Source organism: Toxotes jaculatrix, chromosome 17 (assembly GCF_017976425.1).
Source record: "Toxotes jaculatrix isolate fToxJac2 chromosome 17, fToxJac2.pri, whole genome shotgun sequence".
In the NCBI taxonomy this organism is placed as follows: domain Eukaryota; kingdom Metazoa; phylum Chordata; class Actinopteri; family Toxotidae; genus Toxotes; species Toxotes jaculatrix.
The window spans coordinates 13,212,088-13,233,641 of record NC_054410.1 but is presented as its reverse complement, the minus strand read 5'-3'; the positions used below and the strand labels follow the sequence as shown (position 1 = coordinate 13,233,641).

At 42.0% G+C, this 21,554-nt stretch overlaps 2 protein-coding genes across 3 annotated transcripts; one reads left to right on the top strand and one right to left on the bottom strand.

The window, feature by feature from the left end:
- The first annotated feature begins 2,258 nt into the window (after window positions 1-2,258).
- On the top strand, window positions 2,259-10,077 carry slc35f4 (solute carrier family 35 member F4). The gene is made up of 7 exons (XM_041061107.1): window positions 2,259-2,366; window positions 6,777-7,060; window positions 7,581-7,800; window positions 7,903-8,028; window positions 8,141-8,333; window positions 8,857-8,946; window positions 9,520-10,077. The coding sequence occupies exons 1-7, from the start codon at window positions 2,259-2,261 to the stop codon at window positions 9,759-9,761; spliced, it is 1,263 nt and encodes a 420-aa protein (XP_040917041.1). The 3' UTR covers window positions 9,762-10,077.
- Window positions 10,078-13,189: 3,112 nt separating this feature from the next.
- On the bottom strand, window positions 13,190-21,532 carry ap5m1 (adaptor related protein complex 5 subunit mu 1). 2 transcript variants are annotated; one of them, XM_041061105.1, is made up of 9 exons: window positions 21,348-21,532; window positions 20,527-21,187; window positions 20,200-20,427; window positions 19,971-20,110; window positions 18,877-18,962; window positions 18,650-18,762; window positions 18,414-18,510; window positions 18,280-18,324; window positions 13,190-14,923 (listed from the first exon to the last, which is right to left on the bottom strand). In XM_041061105.1, exons 1-9 carry the CDS (start codon window positions 21,413-21,415, stop codon window positions 14,817-14,819), a joined length of 1,545 nt encoding a protein of 514 aa, XP_040917039.1. In that variant the 5' UTR covers window positions 21,416-21,532; the 3' UTR covers window positions 13,190-14,816. The 2 variants fall into 2 exon arrangements, with proteins under 2 accessions (XP_040917039.1, XP_040917040.1); XM_041061106.1 differs by lacking the exon at window positions 13,190-14,923 and having other exon boundaries at window positions 14,931-18,324.
- Window positions 21,533-21,554: the final 22 nt, after the last annotated feature.

The window sequence follows — 21,554 nt, the reverse complement described above, 5'->3', positions numbered from 1 at the left end:
ATGTTTGCTGTATTGCATGCTTACTTTGAGTGCTTTCGCTTTCTGAGGTCATAATGCTCACTGTTCCTGGCCAGGGTAGTATTGATTTTACTTCTGAGAGGGTGAATACTGCATAGCATAGGTTATATTAAGATTATATTACAGGCGGTGAGGCCTCATGTGTCTGACCACATATACTAGACACTGATATGTCCTTAATGTAAATGCCCAAGCAATATTTAGGTCCATTAAAGCCTCAGGTAGATAAACCACAGCTTGAGATAGAATGGTAGGCGGGCTTTCCTTGAGATGGAAACTCCTGACCACAGTCTCAAGGCTGACTCACATGGCCCAAAGTGACACGCAGGTCCACACTGGCTGCTGATAGGAGGGTTTCCCATGACTGTGGAACAATAATGGACATTTTTTTTCCATTATTGTCTTTTATTTCACTAGCCACATCACAGTGTAAATATTTAATATAAAAATGTGGAAATGAGGAAGCACCAGTCAAAGGTGATTACAGAAAGTATAATGGGTTAAAGTAATGAAGCATAGCATTAGTTCAGGCAGAACACCGAAGTCACGCCAGCATTAGCTGATTGGCATCATCTGTTTCATTTATGCTTCACACGTCACTGGCTCATTCACAGCTGTGTGGCTATCATCTAACTGTCCAATCCAAATTCTTACACAGGTGAACAGCACAGATGCCAAAAACTGACACCTGATATGATCATGCCAATGCCCTTTGCTGCCACGGCTCCCTTAACCATCACAGCTTACTTATACACTTCTATTTGGTGTTGTTGATTTAACTCAGATTCATGTGCTATGTATTTTCATTAAGTGGGGTTAGCCCTTGTTGCTGCTCTGACTCTTTGAGACTCCCTTCAACGACCAGAGCCTTTTCTAGGTCTAACTACTGCTGGCTCGTTTAAACCCTATATTCTATACAGTCCTCTTACTTTCTACCACCAGTAAATAAAGTACAGTACAGTACTTCCCTCTAAAATACAGGACAACAGAATGGGGGTCACGCCTTGAACGTAACATCCAAACATATACACATGTACAACACTGCTTTCTACCTCTGCTGTGTAGGACATAGGTTCTCATGGACAAAAAAGTGTTGATTCAGTTTCTCCAGTCGCAAAGAGAAAACATAACCAGGCTCAAACTTTGCTCATTTTTTTTAGTTTTCATGAGACATGAGTCAGGTCAGTAACAGATAACTAAGGGTGAGTAAGGTGCATGAGAATAATTCTTGATTTAAAGTTGTTAAGATAAGCTTTCAGTCCAAAGTAAACACAGGACCACTATCTTCAAATGTATTCTTCTTAAAATTTGGATCACTATCTCAGACAGAATTAACATCTATGGGATTGCCATATATCTGTGTGCAGTGTGGGCACAATAGTTTTTATCTTTTTCAGAGCTCAATCGATTGATGTTGCAGTGGTGAAGGCAACAGGAGAGAGCTCTACTAATAATCTGATTCTCAAGGAGTAGTGAAGAGCAGGAGATGTGCCAAGAAGAGAGAGAGAGAGTCAGTGGAAGACAGAGGACAAGAGTATACAGAGCGAGGCAAGGAGTGAGGAGAGTATGGCCAGGTAGAAAGGGGAGGGGAGGAGGACTGAGGAAAGGAGGGGGCAGCAGCTAACACAGCATAATTAGCCTGGGCTGCTTGGTTACCTTCCAAACAAAGCTGCTGATTTGTGGAGCAAAAGAAGAGGAGGGGAAAAGCTAGTGAGACAGAGAGAAAAGAGGAGGGGGAGGATAGAAAGAGATGAGGGGAGTGATTGTGCCATGCCACACACACTTGAAGCTCAGTCTCCCTTGGAGACAGTGGCAGCGCTGGATCACAGCATGAAAGTGCAACAGTAGAGTCTCCACTTCACTGCACTTGCACTGAGCTATCTCCACTGAGCTGTGTCACTATCCCGACAGACAGACAGAGAGAGAGAGAGCGAGCACCAGTAAGAGTGAGAAAGCTGGGCTGGAGAGGAACGGAGAGTCAGGACTGGAGTGTTGGAAGAAGACAGAAGAGTTGACAGAAATCTGTGAGGAGGAGGAGGGAGGGGGGCGCAATCAAGATCCTGGAGAAGAAGCGGAGGAGTCAGGACTCTGAAGATGCACGGAGCTAGCGGGAGGAGCTGCTGAGCGTGCAGCAGCAGCAGCAGCAGCCCAGGCACATTTACACACTCACATAACACACACTCATACACACACACACACACTTCCTAGGGAAGGACAGTGTGTTGTGCCCCCAGTGGAGGATGAAGAAGCACTCAGCCCGAGTGGCTCCTCTCAGCTCATACAGCACTCAGGTCCTGACCTGCCCCATCTCTGAAGGTAAACTGAAAGAACCAGAGTGGCCCAGGACGGCATTTGTACTGAACTGTGTATGCTCGTGTGTGTGTGTATGTTAGCATGAACTGAGCTATTTGCAGTAGTAGCTCACAGTGGCTGCTTAAAACTGTGGAGTACATTTATTTTTATGGCTGGCATTTACAAGTGACAACATTGATCACCATAAGGCATGTGCAGTGAAGTGTATAGAGCACAGATATTCATGTAAAATATTAGCCTGATGAAAATGTTTACCACTTAAATCTGTGAAGCATAAAATATATTCAATTCAGATTCCTGCTGGCAGAGCTGAGAACTTAAATGTGTTGACAGCGAGTGTAGCTGTAGCTGTAGCATATGTTTGGTTGTTTCTGGCTGCCCTGGGCGGCCCAGCGCTGATGTTGAAAAGAGAAAAAAACAGCAAAAACAAACAGGCCCAACTCAGCAGCTTTCACATCTGTTCATTCTGTTCACCTGTCCCTCTTTCATGCAGCATCTCAACTCTCCACTCTTCAGCATCCTCATCACTAAAAGCCTTGAAGTTCACCTAAATCCCCCCCAGCTTTTACTTTTGCAGCAGAGATTAGGGAGAGATAAAAGCTAATCACTTTTTCATCAGTATCATCATAACCAGTCCACATCGTCTGACCTAATTTGGATAAAGACTTAATGCTGTTTGACCTGTAGTAAGCCTGCCTAGCACTGCAGACGTGACTGCGAGCTTCAGATTGGATTCAGCAGGGCTCCATCCATCAATGTCACTGGCATGCAGCGTCAGTGGCGAGGATAAAACACAGGATGGATTGAAATGTGAGGTTCGAGCAGCATACTGCGTCACACAGAGGATAAGCACTGTTAATGGCTCCCGGTAGTGAATGATACTTTGCAGCACTGTGATTTCTGTAATGAAAGGGCATCATGTTAATGCTTTGAAATACACTTTTATCAAAGTATGGTGAGTTAACTGGCAACTGAATCTATAAAAAGAAGAACATTTTTCAAATTCCAGAGTAATGTATTGCAGTTGTGAGTACTGCAGCTTTAAAATGCTGTTTTTTTTACAACAGCATCATTGCTCTGGATTGTTGTTTGACAGAGGTGGAAAGGACCTTGTCTCAATTTCAAATATAGGTACATATTTTAAGCAGATATTTGAATGATATTGTTAATATTTAGCTGTATTTGTAGAGTCTATGTTTAAACTTCTAGGCATTTATTCATACTTTTATATAACCACTCACTTCACTACATAAACCTTTGCAGTCTGAATGTTACCTACCAAAAATAATCATTGCAGGTAAAAAAAAAAAAAAAAAAAAAAAAGCATCCCTGGGTTCTCCTTTGCACATTTTTAGCAGCATCATTAGTCAGCAATAACACTGTCTGTTATGAGAATACAATTTTGGCCACGAGAGCTGCTTTCACGAGGCAGGGGAATAGTAGAGTTATAATATTACTGCATCTTGGCACCAGATCAGCCTGTAGTGGCTTTTGCTTCAGCACAGAAGAACCTGTATCCAACACTAAAAGCTTTAGGTTTTGTCAGCGCTGTGAAACTCAAACCACTTTGCTTGGTGGATGAAGAGAAGCAGACATAAAGACAAAATGAATAAAAGAGCAGCTTCTCTCCTGCAGTAATATCAGATCTCAGTTTTCCAGTTAGCAACCGCCGGGCTCATTAAGTTGATTAAGAATACTTGCTGTGACAGAATGTAATTAGAACAAATCCCTCAATGATCCTGTAGAAACGAATCTGTATTGGTGTTGAACATTTTGCTTTCACCATATTCTGTACTTCTGCCCCCAGCTGGGACGTACCGTAAGGTGAAACATTTTATCTGAGGTTTTTTGTTTTTCATCTGAGAGATTTTTAAGGTGAACTGAACTGCAAAAGAGTCTGACGTGATCGATGGGTGTCATCATCAGTCTTACATTTTCTGGAATGCTCCAGGTTTTCATTGCCACTTTGTTTAGTTTGAAATGTTTCTTTTCACTTTACAGCAAAATATTGTACGTCTATCTCTACTACATTTGTACTACATTTATTTGACATCCATAGTTACTATATCGTTTTCAGACTAAGATTTTACATAAAAACATATGATGAGCTTAGGAAATACATTGTACATTGTATTCTAAAGTAGTAGTTTCCAACTATAACGGCCCGTTACCCCTTACAGAAAAGCAGCGTCTAGCTCGTGCCTCTTGAGTTGTTTGCAGTTCCACCTAAAACACATTTCACACACAACACAGTTAAAACACAACAGACAATTAAACTTCTCAGACAGTTTCATTTGAATAAGTGTTTGAATTTCAAATATGAGAGAAAAGTCCGAAACAGGAATACAAAATTTGTGTAGCAGAGATTTGTTTTTCTTCTCTCCAACCTCATTAATCATCTGACAACGCCTGAGATTTATCTTTTGACTTTTCCATGGGTTGGGAAACAGTAAACTACCTAACTGTATACAAAGCAATTAGAACCAGCTGCAACACTAAATGCTACTAACACAAACATGCATCAGTATTAACAGTCTATTAATGTTGTTTCTGCAGAATAAATACTTTTAGTTTTGATACTTTAAGTACATTTAGCTAGTGATATGTCAGCACTTTTAATTAAGAGAAATTTTAAATTCAAGACATTGGGGTTTTGGTACATTTACTTAAGAAAGGGAACTGACTACTTATTCCATCACTGCACTGCATGACTCTCTAAAATGTGACTTCACCATTCATTCTTCAGTATGACAGTTAGAACCATCACTTAACTTCAGTACTCTTGCTAGGTGCCAGCAATGGTCTCATGCATTCATTAGGCTTATCAAATAAGTTTGGCAGGACTATTGAGCACTTTTCTGAATGAATGAAGTGACCCTCCTTGGTTTGGTGAAGTTTTCTTCTCTTTGTCTCAGGGAAACTACACACACTAGATGGAAGTGGAGTGTCACCACACTTTACACACAGAAGTGAAGCTGCTACCAGTATTTTTACCGCACATTGGTTAGTTTGTCAGAGAGTTGGTGTTCCATCTACTGTGTTTTGGAAGTAGAACTAGAAGGGCGCTCAGTAGATCCTGCTCCTCTGCTAAGGCCAAATATTGACAAAAAGCCTGAAAAAAATCTTGCAATGTTGAGGGCAGTGATAAAAAAAAAAAAGTCCTGAATCTGCTCCAAAATTGAATAGGCTCTTCCCTGGCCCAATGCCGCAGTCCTCCAACAAGTTTGGAGCAAATCAGTTCAGTACTTTTTGGTTGATCCTCGTGACAAATAAAGAAACAAACCAACAAACTGACCTCCGTGGCAGAGGTAATTATTTCCTTGTGAGTACAATCTACTTTCATTATACATCTCAGTGATGCCACTTGTACTCCCATTGCTTGACATCCTTCTGAGTTCTCACAGCAGATAGCAAACCAAAGCTTATCAGACAATAATGAGCACCCCTGAGATGCCCCCCGCTACTGTGGAGGGGTAATACAAGTTTCAGTGCTCGCAGGGCTCTAGTATCTGTAGCCATGGTGGAAATGGCAGAGCTTCACGTGCTGAGCTAGCAAAGAGGGCACAGGCAGCAAACACCCAGCACATGTCATCTTTTATTCCTGCCCTGGTGTAAATTGATCACACTGTTGAAAGGTAAAGAACGGATCTGAGCTCTCTCCGGAAATGCTCACACACACAGCACTTCACATATTATACAGCGCAGTTAAGGTCCAGAAGCCATTCACTCCCGCAGTCCATTAGGGCACTGAGCCAGATCTACCATGCGTCACTGGCATAAGACTAAAAATAACAAAACCTATCTGTCTGTGTGTCTGTCTGTGTCTGTCTGTCTATCTATCTATCTATCTGCTGGTTTTCATGTTCCAATATATCCCAATTCTCAAGAAATGTACCAACAGTCAAAACAGAGGCTGCCAAGGTTGACATGACTTTGTCATGTGGTTAGGTTTACTTTGTGAACACCTGACTACAACGGGTGTACAGCATGTGCTGCATCATGAGGCGACAAAGCTATTTATGACACACACAGCCACGACGCTAACCCGACATATTTTAAACAAAGCCTTGCCTCATGCATTAGTGCCTTTACAGCAAGAATTGCAAACTGTGGTAGTGATCACTAAGGACGATTGATCAATAAATGCTTATGTGCTGGTCCCCAGCCAGGGGGTCAGACAGTAGGCTACATCGTAGTGTATCTACAGTAATGCAAAAAATATAAAAAAAATATGCAAAGTTTGGACAATATATCTTTAAAGAAAAATTATATTTTGACATTAAAATCTAAACAAAAGTCAAATATTATAACACATGGTTTTATATTTGTCGCTCACATTTAAATTGAATTGAAGGGAGTTGAGCCCACCTGCAGAGATGCTACAATACATGTTCTTCCATTTTCTTTTTGCCTCTTGTGTCTCATCAGGAGAGGATGGTTCGGAGTCTCATGCAGAGACACCAGGCAGCGAGACCAGCGGAGAGAGCCGATCCTACCACACATGCACCAACACAGCCCTGAAGGTGCTTGGTGGCCTGCTGGTGGTGCTGTGTGTGTCATCCTCCTGGGTGGGTACCACTCAGGTGGTGAAACTGACCTTCCAGTCGTTCTCCTGTCCCTTCTTCATCTCCTGGTTCAGCAGCAACTGGAACATCCTCTTCTTCCCCATCTACTACTCTGGACACGTGGTTACAACACGGGACAAGCAGACCCCCATACAAAAATTCAGGTAATCACATTTTAATTCCAAAAAGAAGAAATATTAATACTATTATACTACAAGTGTTTGCCACTGTTAAAATGATCTGTAGCAGAAAGAACACTAAGCACTTTTTCCACATTATTAATGTGGCGGAATGAAAATGATAGAAGCCTTCTTCCATTGACATTTACATTTAGCTGTGTCAGCAGAGTCAATCACCAAAATAAAGGGAAATTGTCAGGTACTTGTGTTTCTGTTTAGCTAAATAGAGGACAGAACATCAGAGAAGAAAACACAATTAAATCAAGATAAAAGCTCCACCAGTGGCCCCTCGAGGCCCCGCTGCTCTTTGCACTCATTTGGAACAAAAGTAAAACACATGACTGTCCATGAGGAACCAGGCAACTAAGCAACCAACAATTTCACGCTCAAAACAAGGTCCTCTTGATACTGAGGGTAAAACTGACAAACAAAAACACTGTTCCAGAAGGAAAAAAAGCAGATAACATGACTTCCTGTGACCTCCCATGGTGTTTCTCTCTAACAGGGAGTGTAGTAAGCTCTTTGGGGAGGATGGGATGACTCTCAAGCTTTTTGTAAAGAGAACAGCACCCTTTTCAATCTTGTGGACACTGACCAACTACCTGTACCTCCTGGCCTTGAAGAAACTGACAGCCACTGATGTCTCCGCCCTCTACTGCTGCCACAAGGCCTTCGTCTTTCTCCTGTCCTGGATCGTCCTCAAGGATCGGTTCATGGGTGTTCGGGTCTGTATGAAAACACCAAATGCAAATTATTCTGTTAAGGACAGTTTCTCATACTTCTCAGACACACTCATGTCACTGACGGCTCTAAATCTCTACCTGCAGATTGTGGCAGCTATAATGGCCATCACGGGTATTGTCATGATGGCCTATGCTGACGGTTTCCATGGTGATTCCTTTGTGGGAGTGGCACTGGCTGTGGGCTCAGCCTCAACATCAGCTCTATACAAGGTCAGAATGCCAAGCACATTAGACAGGGAAGTTTGAGTGACTGTCTCTGCGCTGAATTTAAATATTTCTATACTCACTGATATAACTTTCCTGTTGTCTTATCACCCTCCAGGTGCTGTTCAAGATGTTCCTTGGCAGTGCCAACCTAGGAGAGGTGGCTCACTTCCTTTCAACCATGGGCTTCTTCAACCTCATCTTCATCTCGTGTGTGCCCCTCATCCTCTACTTCACCAAGGTAGAGCACTGGGGCTCACTGTCCTCACTGCCCTGGGGATACCTGTGTGGACTAGCAGGACTGTGGCTGGGTGAGAGTGCATACAAATCCTGGGGAAGTGTGAGGATCATAGTTTCATCCATGTGTTTGCATGAATAAAGCATATGAATTCATTTCATGGAACTCACAATTATTTTCAACATTGATTAAGTCACGACTAAGTTACTTTCTTTATTTAAGGTGTCAGGTGGAGTTTTCTTGTGATGTTCTCATTCTGTTTCTCACCGAAACACGTCGACAAGTGTGCATTCTTGATGTAGAAACAGGCTGAATGCATTTTCTTCCTCATAAAACATTTGTCAAGCAGATTTTTATCACTAGCAGACAAAAACTTCTCAAGGTACCCAATCAACACAGATATCCATAATCTATACCCTGTGGTTGACCTATAAAATATAGAGAACTGAGAAAATGGCACTATTTCTGTATTACTCTTCTTCAAATTCAGTAGCTTGTTTTGTCTAACCAACAATCCAAAACCTAAAGATAGGTTTAACTATCACACATATACATTTGCACTTCTGTGTATAAAACTTCCTCCATGTCTTTTACAGTGTTCAACATCTTGGTCCATGTTGGTGTGGTGTTGACCTACCCCATTCTCATATCCATAGGGACTCTGCTCAGTGTGCCGGGCAATGCAGGTAGGGTTTCTTTATGTGTAAGTATTACCTCAGAGTTACTGATTATTATTTCTTGATTTTTATGTTAGAAATTAAAATGATTGTTAAATGAGATTAAGTGGCCACATATGCTGTGGTTCTATATTGAGAGGTCAGCACTTAGGGCCAATGTAGCAAACAGTTTGCACAGCAAGTCTGCCTCTCTCGTCCTGGAAACCCAATCATCAGTGTGCCTCAACAGACCCTGCAACTATTCCCTCGCTGAGGGAGGATCAGGTTGCCAAGGCGACACTAAATGCCTGCAGACGAGTTCTTTTCTTTAACCACGATGGGCTGTACGAAGGTCAGTGGGTTGCGTCAACTTGTCCCAGGGCTCCAGACCGCAAAGACACAGAGGATGAAGTGGATCGCTTGTGCTGATTATAAGCCGCATTTGCTGCACTCATCCCCTACAGCCGCAGAGTCCTGTGGTTTATCTTACTTTATGTAATTAATCTGAACTTGTTTGTGTTTCTCCCCCACCTTCCCCTCCCTCTCTCCCTGCCCTGCTCTACGGCTCCCTCTTTTGTTCCCTTCTTTCTTCACTTGCTGTAGCCATAGATGTTTTGAAACATGAGGTGATCTTCAGCGTGGTGCGCCTGGCAGCCACCTGCATCATCTGCCTGGGCTTCCTGCTTCTGCTGCTGCCTGAGGAATGGGACTCAGTCACGCTGCGTTTCCTGGCCACCATCGCAGACAAGAAGTCAGAGGAACACGGAGAGGAGCTCACGGAGTCTAGCGTCCACACTCGAAGCCGCAGTCGAGCAAACGGCACTGTCTCCATTCCCTTGGCGTGACATGGCTGAGCTCTGCTAGTAACCTCTGTTAACCAGTTCTGAAGCCCTGTCTGCTCATGTTCCTCCTTTGCCCACCCAGGAGGTGAGGCAAGACATTAGGTCCACATGGACCATCAGGAAGACAGGAAGTATTGTCTTGAACTTTAAACTTCATGTGAAGGTGCATCTCTGTCTCCGTCACTTCACTACAGGAGAGAGAAAGAGAACATTTATGGATTTTGCAGATTGTAGGGGTGGAAAGTGTTATTTACTTTCTTGAAATACTTGCCACCCTCAGTCCCGTTCGTCGCACGCACCCAAACCAAGAGCTGACAAGCCTTCCCTGACATGCTCTGCGGACTGTATTCTGTGAATATAAATATTGGCAGGGCCAGTTTGGCTCAATCTTATATGTATTTATGATATTTATTTAGAGTTGCATCAATAAGAGTATTCATTTTAAATCTTATTGAATAGTATTATATAAAAGAATGACAATTATACTATGCGTAATGTACAGGTTCTTTTGGTTTTATAATAAAGGACTTAAAACCCTCATTCATTGCAGTGTATTACCAGTTTAACTCAGGACCACATGTATGTGGCTAAATCTTTTACTGTAGGTTATTTAAAAAAAAATTTGAACTTCTTTTAGACGGTTTAGCTGTTACTTGGTTGCTCAAGTAGGATGCACACATTGCTGATGCTGCTGATAACATCTAATTTGAAAAATATTACATTTAATGATTAATAAGCATTTGGTCTATTTATTATAGGCTAATATTTGGCTAATATTTTTTTTAATGTATTTGAATGTGATTATTTTAGATCAATAAATTAATGAAAAGTAAAGGGCACAGTAGTGAGGACAAACAGCTAATAAATAAAAAATGTTAGCCAAGACATTTTTCAATGTTAAAGTAGCTAAATTTAAGGTATGAGACCTGTTTTTTTTTTTTTTTTTTTTACTGAAAATGTGGCCCTATGAGAACATTTACAAGCCAAACTATTGTTGTTACCACTATACTTGTATCATGGCCAAGTGTTTTTAGGAGAACTACGTGGTGTGATTCAGTATCTGTAAAGTAATCTGTACAGTGCACTGCACTGGATTAGCAGTGATGACTTTACAGAATACATTATGCAGTGCTTTACTGCGCTGCATTTAGCTGTCACTGGCACACACACACACACTGCACACTGAAAAAGATTGAGAATGATTGTTTCTACTGTAATTCATCCTCTTTCACAGATACACACAATCTGTGGTAATAAGGTATGTCTCTCTGCCTGACAATGGAAAAAGCCCATGGGACCTATCTTGCCTGTAGAGCATGACACTGTGATAGACACTTGTTCAAATGACTCTCTAGTGTCACATAACATTAGTGGCAAAATTAAATTTTAGTCCAAACAGTGCTATTGAGGTGACAAGGGTGTCAGTACAATACTTTTTCACTCTTTTTTTACATCACTCTCACACCCGCACACACACACACACACACACACACACACACACACACACACACACACACACACACACACACACACACACACACACACACACACACACACACATACACATACACATACACATACATAAACTCCCAAGAGTCACACCACAGTGCTGCTGTGGTACAGTCAGTGAGGTGAGACCTCTAATGAAGCATTTGCTGAGGTGACAGTTTCAGCTAAACAGCTGCGGTGGCATTTTGACATATTGAAATAAATGAACTAGAAGAAACAGAGGAATGTGTAATGTTCACATTTTAAATTCATGATGGTCACTGGCATCCAGCTGAATACTGATAAGAGACTTAAATCAAATAGGGGCCTCATGTAGTGATTGTAAAATAATGCTTTAGCCACATTTTACAATCACTACCAAACAGATTTCTGTTTTCTGTGATTTCTGTCTGTCTTACTAACTACTTTGATAGTGGGTAAAAGAAATATATGCAAAATGTGTAAAGAATAACAAAAGGCTTCTATATAGTCTGGTTATATTACAGGCTGAATGCCAATCAGCATCATTTGCTAAAAAGGGTCCAGCAATCAGCGTTTTTCAAAGTAACATGAGACAACTAATAGTGCTAAAAAAAAAAGCTGAATAATGTAAATTATAATAAGACTAAAAGTCTACAGCCATGCTAGCAGCTCTGCCAGGCACTGCGGTGCTTAGAGCTTAATGCTAACATCAGCATACTACAGTAACTTGCTCATAGTGACAATACTATAAAACTATTTATATGTATACCATGTTAGCTTAGTGTGTTATCATGATAATATTTGTTAATTAGCATTTAATGCAAAGTACAGCTGAGGCTGTTGGAAACATAATTAGTTTTGCAGTTATCTGGTCATAAAACAGAAATTTAGATTGGATGGTGGCGCTAAATGAAAGTTTCACAGCAAAAGCTGTTGAGATATTTCAATTAAAAAACAAACAAACAAACAAACAAACAAACCAAAACAAATATATCAACCTCATGATAGCACCAAAAAGGAAAAGTTATGAAAGTCATTACGATTTATCCTCTGGGAATCATGAATGTCTGGACAAAATTTCACAACAATTTATTTCATGCCACTAACATGGCTCATAACCAAAATTATGTAATTCAATAAGGGGAGCAGTCTTGGAAATAATCACCACATAATCTATGCCAAACACAGACACACTTTAGCCAGCGAAAAGGAACAGAAGTCATATTTTTAAGCCAACTAGTGGGGATATAATGTACAGTACAGAAGGGGCTGATGAAACTACAGCCTGACAGGCAACCTGATATGGTCTACCTTTGTAACAGTGTTTGTCTACGCTCTGTGGTTTTCTGAGCACTGGTGGAGTCACATTTTCACTCAGTTAACAATTTCCTAAAGAACCTGCCTCTCTCTTCAGCCCTCTGGGCTTTCCAATAGGGGGTGCAGGGAAATAACAGGTTCTTTCAAGCATTAACTTATGAGTTACAAAGTAACCTGTAGGGAGAGTTACCATAGAAACCTTGCTCATTATAATGAGAAAGTCAACTATGAAGGCAGGGATGGAGTATGCATCAATTCTTTTAACCACAACCAGAAGTGTTTATTGTGTTGCATTTGTACTTTGGCACCAGGCAGAGATGCGTCGGGACAGACATTAAGTTTGCCAGCAGGGGAGATGTGAAGACCACCAGGATTGTTTGGGAGTAGCTGGAACAAATGGGACAAGATGAACAGCCAAATTTGTGGGTTATTGTGTAACTAAAAGTGGTTTTATAGGAGAGGCCAAAAAGCTGCAGGGACTCAACATATACATGGGAAAGGTCAACAACACCAGTGGACCTACAGAGACAGAAGCTACATGTGACTGATTAGAAGACATTAAAAAGGTGAGAATGAATTAATGCCCAATTTGAAGAAAGATACACTAACTTTAAGGAAAAGTCTGTATTTGAGTGTGGTCGCCTTTGAGACAGAGAGCAGGGCAATGGGCTCAACAAGCTCCAGACCCAGGTTGCGTAAAGTGACCCCATGTAATGGTCCACAAGAAGAAGGGGGGCATCTCAAACCACAATGGACCCTCCCTGGTCTGCCAGTCACCCTGGAGCAGCCATCAGGATATTTGGGACAGAGGAAGACAGCCTTACCTCCACTGAAACAGGAAATAACTCTTTCCTCACTTACAGGTTAGTAGAAGTCTCCTGTCTCTAATTTTTCATAACCACTCATGCTTTCATTGTTTGTTTTTTACACATCACTCGGTTGTGATACTGATTTCGATGCTAGATAACACTGCATGCATATCTGTGTTGTAAGAACCAAGCTTTGCAGAAAGCCTCTCACAAAAGGAAAGCAACAATTCAAGCATCATTCATTCTCATCCGCCCCGAAGACCTCAGGTTAGCACTGCAAAATCAGTTGCCTTGTATCGTTTCGTTAACAATAACAAGCTATTCTAGCTCCCTGACTCATAAAAGAAGTTTCTCATCTGTTCAGTCCTGTGCTGCGACAGACATAATTTTGCTTTATTGTTTCTGACTGGTGGTGATTTTTACCCAGACATCCCATCATTATCTCTTCTCAGGCACTACAACCACTAGCCCTTCAAACTGGCCACACAAGCACTGCCAATCAAATTGCCATGGTAATAAGAAAAAAGAAAACTATCCCTGCTGACTGTCCCAGTGTCACTACCCTCAAGCTATTTTGAAACCCAATAAGGAATTTTGATGTTTGTTGTAGGGCAGGGACTGCAGAGATGGGGGTGTCCACCGGTTTTCTACAGCCGGCCGGACAGGACACTCTGGCACCGGGAGAATGACTCAGGTAAAGCATCGGTTCAAAGTATGGAAGAGTTGAAGTGCATCTGTAACATTAATAATTCAGATCATACATTTTTATACTGTAGGAAAATTAAAGTGTGCAGCAGTGCTTGAGAGAGAGGTAGAGGGTGGGAAGATGGGGTGGAAAGAAAGAGAGAGAGTGAGAGAGAGACAGCTGTGAGTGTGGGCCCTTTGTGTCCCAGTGGATCTGATTAAAGTGCCGGTGGAGTGGAAAGTAGGGTGGTCTATAGCCATGACTGGCCCTCAATGGGATCTATTTTCAGGGTACAGGGAACAGAAAAGCCCCCTCTATTTGATACACACTCACCGACACAAAGAAAAGTATTGTCTTGACAGTGGAGGGGTTTGCTTCAAATCCACTTCTGTTGATAGGACAAAATGTTTACTGAGTTACAAATCCAATAAATCATATAAAATATAAATTGTAATTGTTTTTTGCCAGGGTGAAATAAATAGTTTGATCCTTTGAGTAAAAGTACAAATGCAACCATATAAAAACACTATTTTTGTCCTGCATTCAAAATCCTACTCAAGTAAAAATATTATCAGCTATAATATAATCATTTATTTAATTTTACCTTTTTGTACCTCGAACAGTTATCTAAGTGAAACTGAGCATAACAATTCATAGACATCTGAGACATGACCATGGGCCAGGGGCCTTGATCCAAAAGGTGTTAGGAAGCAGTGATATAATCCATAACAATGTATTGCATTTTATAAGCTTGTTGTATATGATAAATGTATTTACTTACTTTCTACCACTGGTGACTTGTGGCTCTGTGGCCTTTCTAGGGAGGATTTCTGGAGGCCCAGACAGCTCTAACTCAGCAGGCTCATCGGCATCGACGAGCTCACCTCCGACAAGCCAGAGAGCAGAGAAGACATAAGGTTGTCTACACAGTTAATGGTAGGAATGGAAATTATTATTTCAGCAAGTAAAACTGGGACAAAGTCTAAATGAATGTTTTCTATAAATTGATTCTAACATCATCTGCTCGTTTCATTTGGACCTTTAGTCGGAGGTCCAAATACAGAAGGGAACCACAGGCTGAAACTTGTGAGAAGGCCCACAGAGAGGGACATCTTCTGCGATGAGACCAAAGGAGAACGTCTGGACCCAAGCTGCCTTCTGGAGCCAAAATCTCTACCACTCCTCCATCAGCCCAACAAACAGCACCTGTGCAAAGCAGCAGATGCGATCCAGAGTGATCGAGCTCAAGGTCCCAAAAGCAGACATGAGGAAAAAACTGTTCAACAAACTGGGCACAGGGGACTATATTTAGACAAAAACTTGTCCTGAATGGCTGAGAGGGAAATAGAAAAAATAGAAGACAGGGGTAAAATACAGGGAGATGGCTGGATGTGGCCTGAACCTGCCAGAAGCTGTCAGACAGGGAGGATCAGAGGTAGAAGAGGAATCTTGGACTGAGAGCAGGTGTAAGAGAACTTTTTGCATTTAGCAACCTGGATCAGAACAGAGTTAAACACCAGGTTATGCAATATCACTATCTTGGCTGTTGTAACGCAAAACAACCAAAAAAGGTTTATTTCTCTCAGTCAATCATGGTCTTGGAGTTTTTTGCTTAATTGGCTTTAACAAATTAAAAGTCATAATGGTCACTGCATCGTATGGGCAGCAATGGCATCAAATCATAATTACCAACAAACTCAGGATCGTCAGTACATTTTCCTTGCATGATTAAGTTTATGGTGCCCTCTACAGGTGAAAGGGACACACTAAAGTGAGAAAACCTGCCATCGAGGCAGTGAATCTGACACTCCTGTTGCCTTCCTACAAACATCCAAAAATAAACTTTCTATTTAGTTCAAAGAGTTCAAAGGGATTCGGATCAGCCAGCTTTGAAGCTCCTGCTCTATTACTGGATGCTTGGTATAGAAATTAGCACAAAAGAATCCTTCAGCATCCAAAGATATCCCATTATTTGAAAAGATCTGCAGCTCTTGAAGAATAATTAGACTGAAAACAGGAAGCTGCTAATTGCACCATCATTCTTCAAGTGGTCTCCCTGAGGCTGGCTCTTAGCGGGTGTAGAGAGGCTGAGAGGAACTGGACTCCAACCAAACACCTGTGGCCACAGCGGCCCGACAAAAGCAAGGTCCTCAGGCACGGTGTGTTCGGTGCACATGGCTAAACTCACATCACACAGCAGAGGGCTGGACAAGAATTAAATAAACAAAGATTATCTGGCAGTGGCTGAGTGGAACTATTTCAATGGAAGAAATGGGCATAGAACTGCATTAAAGAAATCTGAAGAGTCAAACACCGACTATATTGTGCTCTACCACTGGGTGTCATTATTGGGCTGAAGGACACAGTGATGTGATCTTGTATCTTGTGATGTATAATGTAGTGTAGTAAATGTTTTGGTATGGAAAATATTTTGAGAACTTACAGCTATGCAACCTAAGGATGTATTAACATGATTTATGACAATCTATTCTGCTGTTTAACTTTCACAAATTTATTTTTGGCCCATGTGATTTTTATTTTGATGATTATTGTACATAAGTATTAATCCCTTTTATGTATCTGTGTATACAAGAATAAACAATGATGGAATAAATTAATGGCTCTGAAAAACACAACAGAGTTGAAGGCCCAAAGGTATGGGCTAAAGGCACTGGAGCAGAGCAACACATTAAAACGAGTCCATCTACTTAGCAAGCCATTCAATCAACAAAGCAAAGTCTGCCAGTGAGAGGCCAGAGACTGCAGACTTGAGGAGCCAGACTGACCACATATTGGGATACTGAGGAGATTTAGAGTGGCCCAACTCTTCAAAAAAAACGTCTCCCTTTCCAGTTCGCTAGCCACACACACTAGGCCTTAAAGCCAAGTCATCGTGGAGGGGGAGAGCCGAGAGGTCCTGGTGTCTGCCACTCCGCACCGCTACATAAAAAGAAGGTGAAGGATGCCGTGTGAGCAATTGGTTCCAATTGACAGAGGATTGGTCATGGTCAGCCTTCTGAGTGGAAATCCACGTGAGAATGTAGCATTTGGACCAGCAAGGGGCACAAGAGGCCAACAGCAGACAATGAGGGCACTCAGAGGAGTCTGGCTGCTGTGGAATAGTGGGGCACAATATCCTCTGATTTAACCCTTCATCAGCTAGTTATTCATTCAACTTAATACACTGAGGTGGAGCTTACGTAGCAGAAATGCAACAGAGTTAGTATGTAACTTGTCATAGTTCAGGTAAAAATAATCACAAACTGTGAAAAAGGTTCTGAAACGCAGTGAATCTCTTCAAATAAATTCTATATAATTAAGTAAAGTTAAAGGGAGTCCTGCCCTGACATTTGTGTTAGAACAAGAAAGATCAAAAACAAATACTTCAAGTTCTACATTAATTGAGTTAAGGCACCTCTGCAACCTCAAGAGGTGACCCAACCGTTACCACCCTTGTGACTTTTTCACCAATTAGGCAGGTCCTGCACACTGAATAGGACCGGCTGCTTTTAAAGCCTTAGAGGGCCAGAGGGTCAGGGCTCAATCAGAGTCTGGCTGGAGAGGTTGGGTGTTTGAACTAACCACTAGTTGACAGGGCGGGGATGGGGTCAAAAGAGGTGGGGGTGAGTGATTGGTAGGGGTAAGGACTCCTGCCAGCTCTAAAAGAGGAGCCTTTTGTAGCCAAAACACTGGCCAGAGCAGCATGGCCTTTCACAGCACAGCCACCCCTCTCCTCCAGGCCCACAACAGCTGATGACAAGGTCCCAGCTGCTAATTATCCGGCTGATGGAGAGTCACTGAAGTGGGACTGTCAGAGCGAGGGGTGGCCCTTGTGTCTGCAATGGGATAAATTGGAGGGAGGGTGAAGGCTGGAGGATAAAAGAAGTTGGATTACAGGGGAAAGTATTTTTTTTAAATAGCCATCCATCAACCAAATCAATGCTTCCACCAGTCAAAGTTCAAAGACTGTGATCTGTCCCGAGTGAAAGCCAAATTATTTTGTCCTTTGCATGTGAATATTAGGTAATGTAAAATCCATAAACCATTTTGACTGGTCTTTCAATTCTCATTTGTGAGCACTCCAGCAACAACATAGTAACAAGTGAATTTAATGGGGTCACATATCCAGTCTGGATCCTCAGTGCCATTACTATATAATGAACTGTGCAACTTTCCATCAGGCTAATCTTTATGGATCCGTGCTACAGCATCATCTGCCCAGAGGACACCGGAGCGGTACCTGTTGAATTCCATATGAAGTACTCCTTGGATTGAAGTTCTCGGGCTGAAAATAAGACAGACAGAATTTTTTTTACTTTCAAAAAATGTGTAAACAGCAAAAGGATTTTGATATGAAAAGTACTGTAAGCTTACATGTTGCAATCCGTGGTTTGGCAGAGGAATAAACCTGCACTGAATGCTGGTCCACACAGCATCCAGACAGCGTCATGTCAGGCACCTTGAAATACAACTGTTAAGGCAACAGCGGATGTGTTAATGCCTTTAGAATGTAATGATTATGTTTTAATAGGTGAATTAGGAAATTACCAGAGACATAATATTGCTGACCCATGTTTTGACAGACTACTGACCATCACATATGAACTTACTTTGATGTAGGCTGTAAGTTCTGTGCAGAGGGGGTCAGTAGGTCCTGGTGTTGGCCCCGAAAAGGTGATCCTGCCTTCCATCGTGACCTCACGAGATTTAGGGAACTTTTGTCCTACATATCAGTGAGGGGAAATCTACTCATTAATTTCTTTTGCAAACATAAAGCTGCAGTAAAAGGGTGTTTTTTTTTTTTTTTAACACTGAGACTCAGGAGCACAGAGCCTACCCAGGTTCCAGACCAGCAAGTTCTTCTCCTTTGAAGCATCCAGTTGTCCAGAGCTCACCTTCACTTCCACAACATTCATGTGATCCCTGCACAAGGCACACAGAGCCCACATGCAGATGTTATTACAGTTACTACCAACCACGCTGAATTTACTCTGCAATTCCAAAAATTTTCATTAATTAAATTTCATGGGTTCTGCCACATTAATCTGAGTTTTAAATAGAGGTATTAACACAGAGAAAACTAATAAAAGCAGATTTGACACAGGAGAACTGTTTATCTTGATTGGACCATTTTTAAAATGAGAGAGTTTCAGCCTGTAAGAAAACCCTACAGGGACAAATGTTCTTTAATTGTATTTCATGTAAGAACAGTAGAAGACAGTAGAATGGTCTGCTGATATAATAAATGCTAAAGGGTTATTTCTGTGTACTGTGAGAGAATATTTTATTACACGGCTGTTTTGAGATCTGGTTACTGGGTTATTTCTTAGGTTTGGAGAACTCATTTATTCAGTTAAGGCGAGTTATTTAGTGCACTGTAATGAGACCAGTGCAAATGTTTTGCAAAGAGAACTGTGCTGCTTAAATGAGGATGCAGGAGGGTTCTGTATAATACACAAAGTCCTGTGTGAGAAAATGTACAAATATTATAAACTAACGCAAAAATTCTCAGCAAAAGATAAAAAAAAAAAAAAATCAATAATACTGTGTGTGTGTAATAACTGGTGTTTCTAATGTTACTGTTCAGTAATTAAACACTTAAAATATATAAAATATATTTCATGTGTTCTTTTTTTATTGCAGGCTGAAATTAATTTCAGGTTGGTTTTCTGGCATAACTAGAAAACGTGGGCATCAGCAATTTAAAGGGATTGTTTGACCGGCATGAAAATTACATTCACTGATTATCTGTCTTCCACATCTGTAAATTAAAAGTGTTCTCATCAAAGAGACCTTTATTGCTAGTTGGCTCGCAGGTTCACAATCTAATCTTACAGACGACATGGATCATGAGACATCAAACCTCTTTGAACAAACACACACTTGCAAGTTCTCATATCTAAAAAAAATTTGCCCTCTTGTGTTGTTTACCTGTTAAAGAAGGGCAGATGAGCCTCACAGTACTCAAAGCTATTCTTCACACTTTCGTGAAGTTTGAGGGTTACTGACACACGCAGCTGGTTCTCTTCTTCCTTCAGCTGATAGGATCCAAGGATAGGGGGAACAGGAACCTGTTGATAAAATTGGAAAAGTCACTTAACATAGCAATACTAATGTGTGGAATGAGAAGAAAGCAAGTAAGAGTTCTATGTCTTCTAACCTGAGATGTGTAGCTGCACAGTCTGAAAGGCTCCAGAGGAGGAGAGAAGGGGAACTTATATGGTCCAGAGAAAGCTGAGCCATCACCATTATCTATGCTGCTGGCAGTCAGGATACTAGAATCCAGTGAGGTGACGCAGGGATGAACCAGGATGTCCTGGAGCGGAGAACCATTTGGTGGCAGTGTGAGGGTCACTGTCACATTTGGGAGCACCCCCTCGACTTCACACTTTTGAAAGTTAAAAAAACATATGTGGAATAAAGGAAAAGTTAGTAAACAGCCAAAGATTTATAATATTACTTGCTTTCTTTTCCACTGTGCTCTTACTTTGCATGTCACCGTGCCATAAACATCCCAGAGGTCCTGTCTGCTCCGGTTCCCATACTGCATGGAGCGTACTGTTTCCTTCAGTGCTACATTCACAACAGCCCGACCACGATGGAGCCCTGTCTTCCAGGCCGGCTGCTTCTGGTTCCCAGCAGGTGTAGGTACTGTGGGCATAGTAGGTGCCCCCTGTACTGGCACATCCAGGGGTGTGCCAAGTGGACAAAGCTGCAAAAGTACAGAGGGCAGCATTGCCAGGCGAGAGGCCAGTCCCTCGGTATCAGGCTTACTCCCCAAGCCGAGGAGAAAGGTCTGCAGGCCTGCCAGGAGTGTGAGGCCCTGTGAGACAGACAGCAGGTTGGCCAGCGGTGGCCGTGGCTCAGGAGGGGCATCCACTAAAGGTAGGCAAGCGAGGATAAGAGGACCATGAGAGATGGCCAACATGGGCCAAAGTATTCCCTTTCTCGGACTGTCCACATGCAGCTCCAGGGCTGGTGACCGCTGGCAATGAAGGCAGTCATCTCTGAGAGCTACATAAGGCTTGTCTGAGTCTGAAAGGCCCAGCTCAGTGAGCAGGAGCTGCAGCACAGTGCTCTCCTCAGGGACTGCTACATATGATGAACCTGCCAGGCGCTTTGCACGGTGCTCCACAGTGGAGAACCTCCTGTGGGGGGAGACACAAGACATTATAACACAAGGCAGGCTCCATGCAGTGTGACAGCAGAGATTCTAATGATACCAGACCGCTGCTCTAGTCGTCCATGTTAAAATGAACGGGAAGTGTGTTTGTGTAATGAGAGCAATTAACAGTGAGAGTTACAAACCTGGAAAAGCGTATCGACACATTTCCCCCCTTCTCGTGAGAAATAATCCACAAAGCACGCACGCTCATTTGTCCAGCTGTCCTGAAGTCCTCAAATTATGAAAAATTCACATTCCTAAAACATATGAATCATCATATTTTGTCACACATTAGCCGGACCAAACATGCCTCTCTGTGTGGATTTCACTAACGCAGCGACCTACTTCCT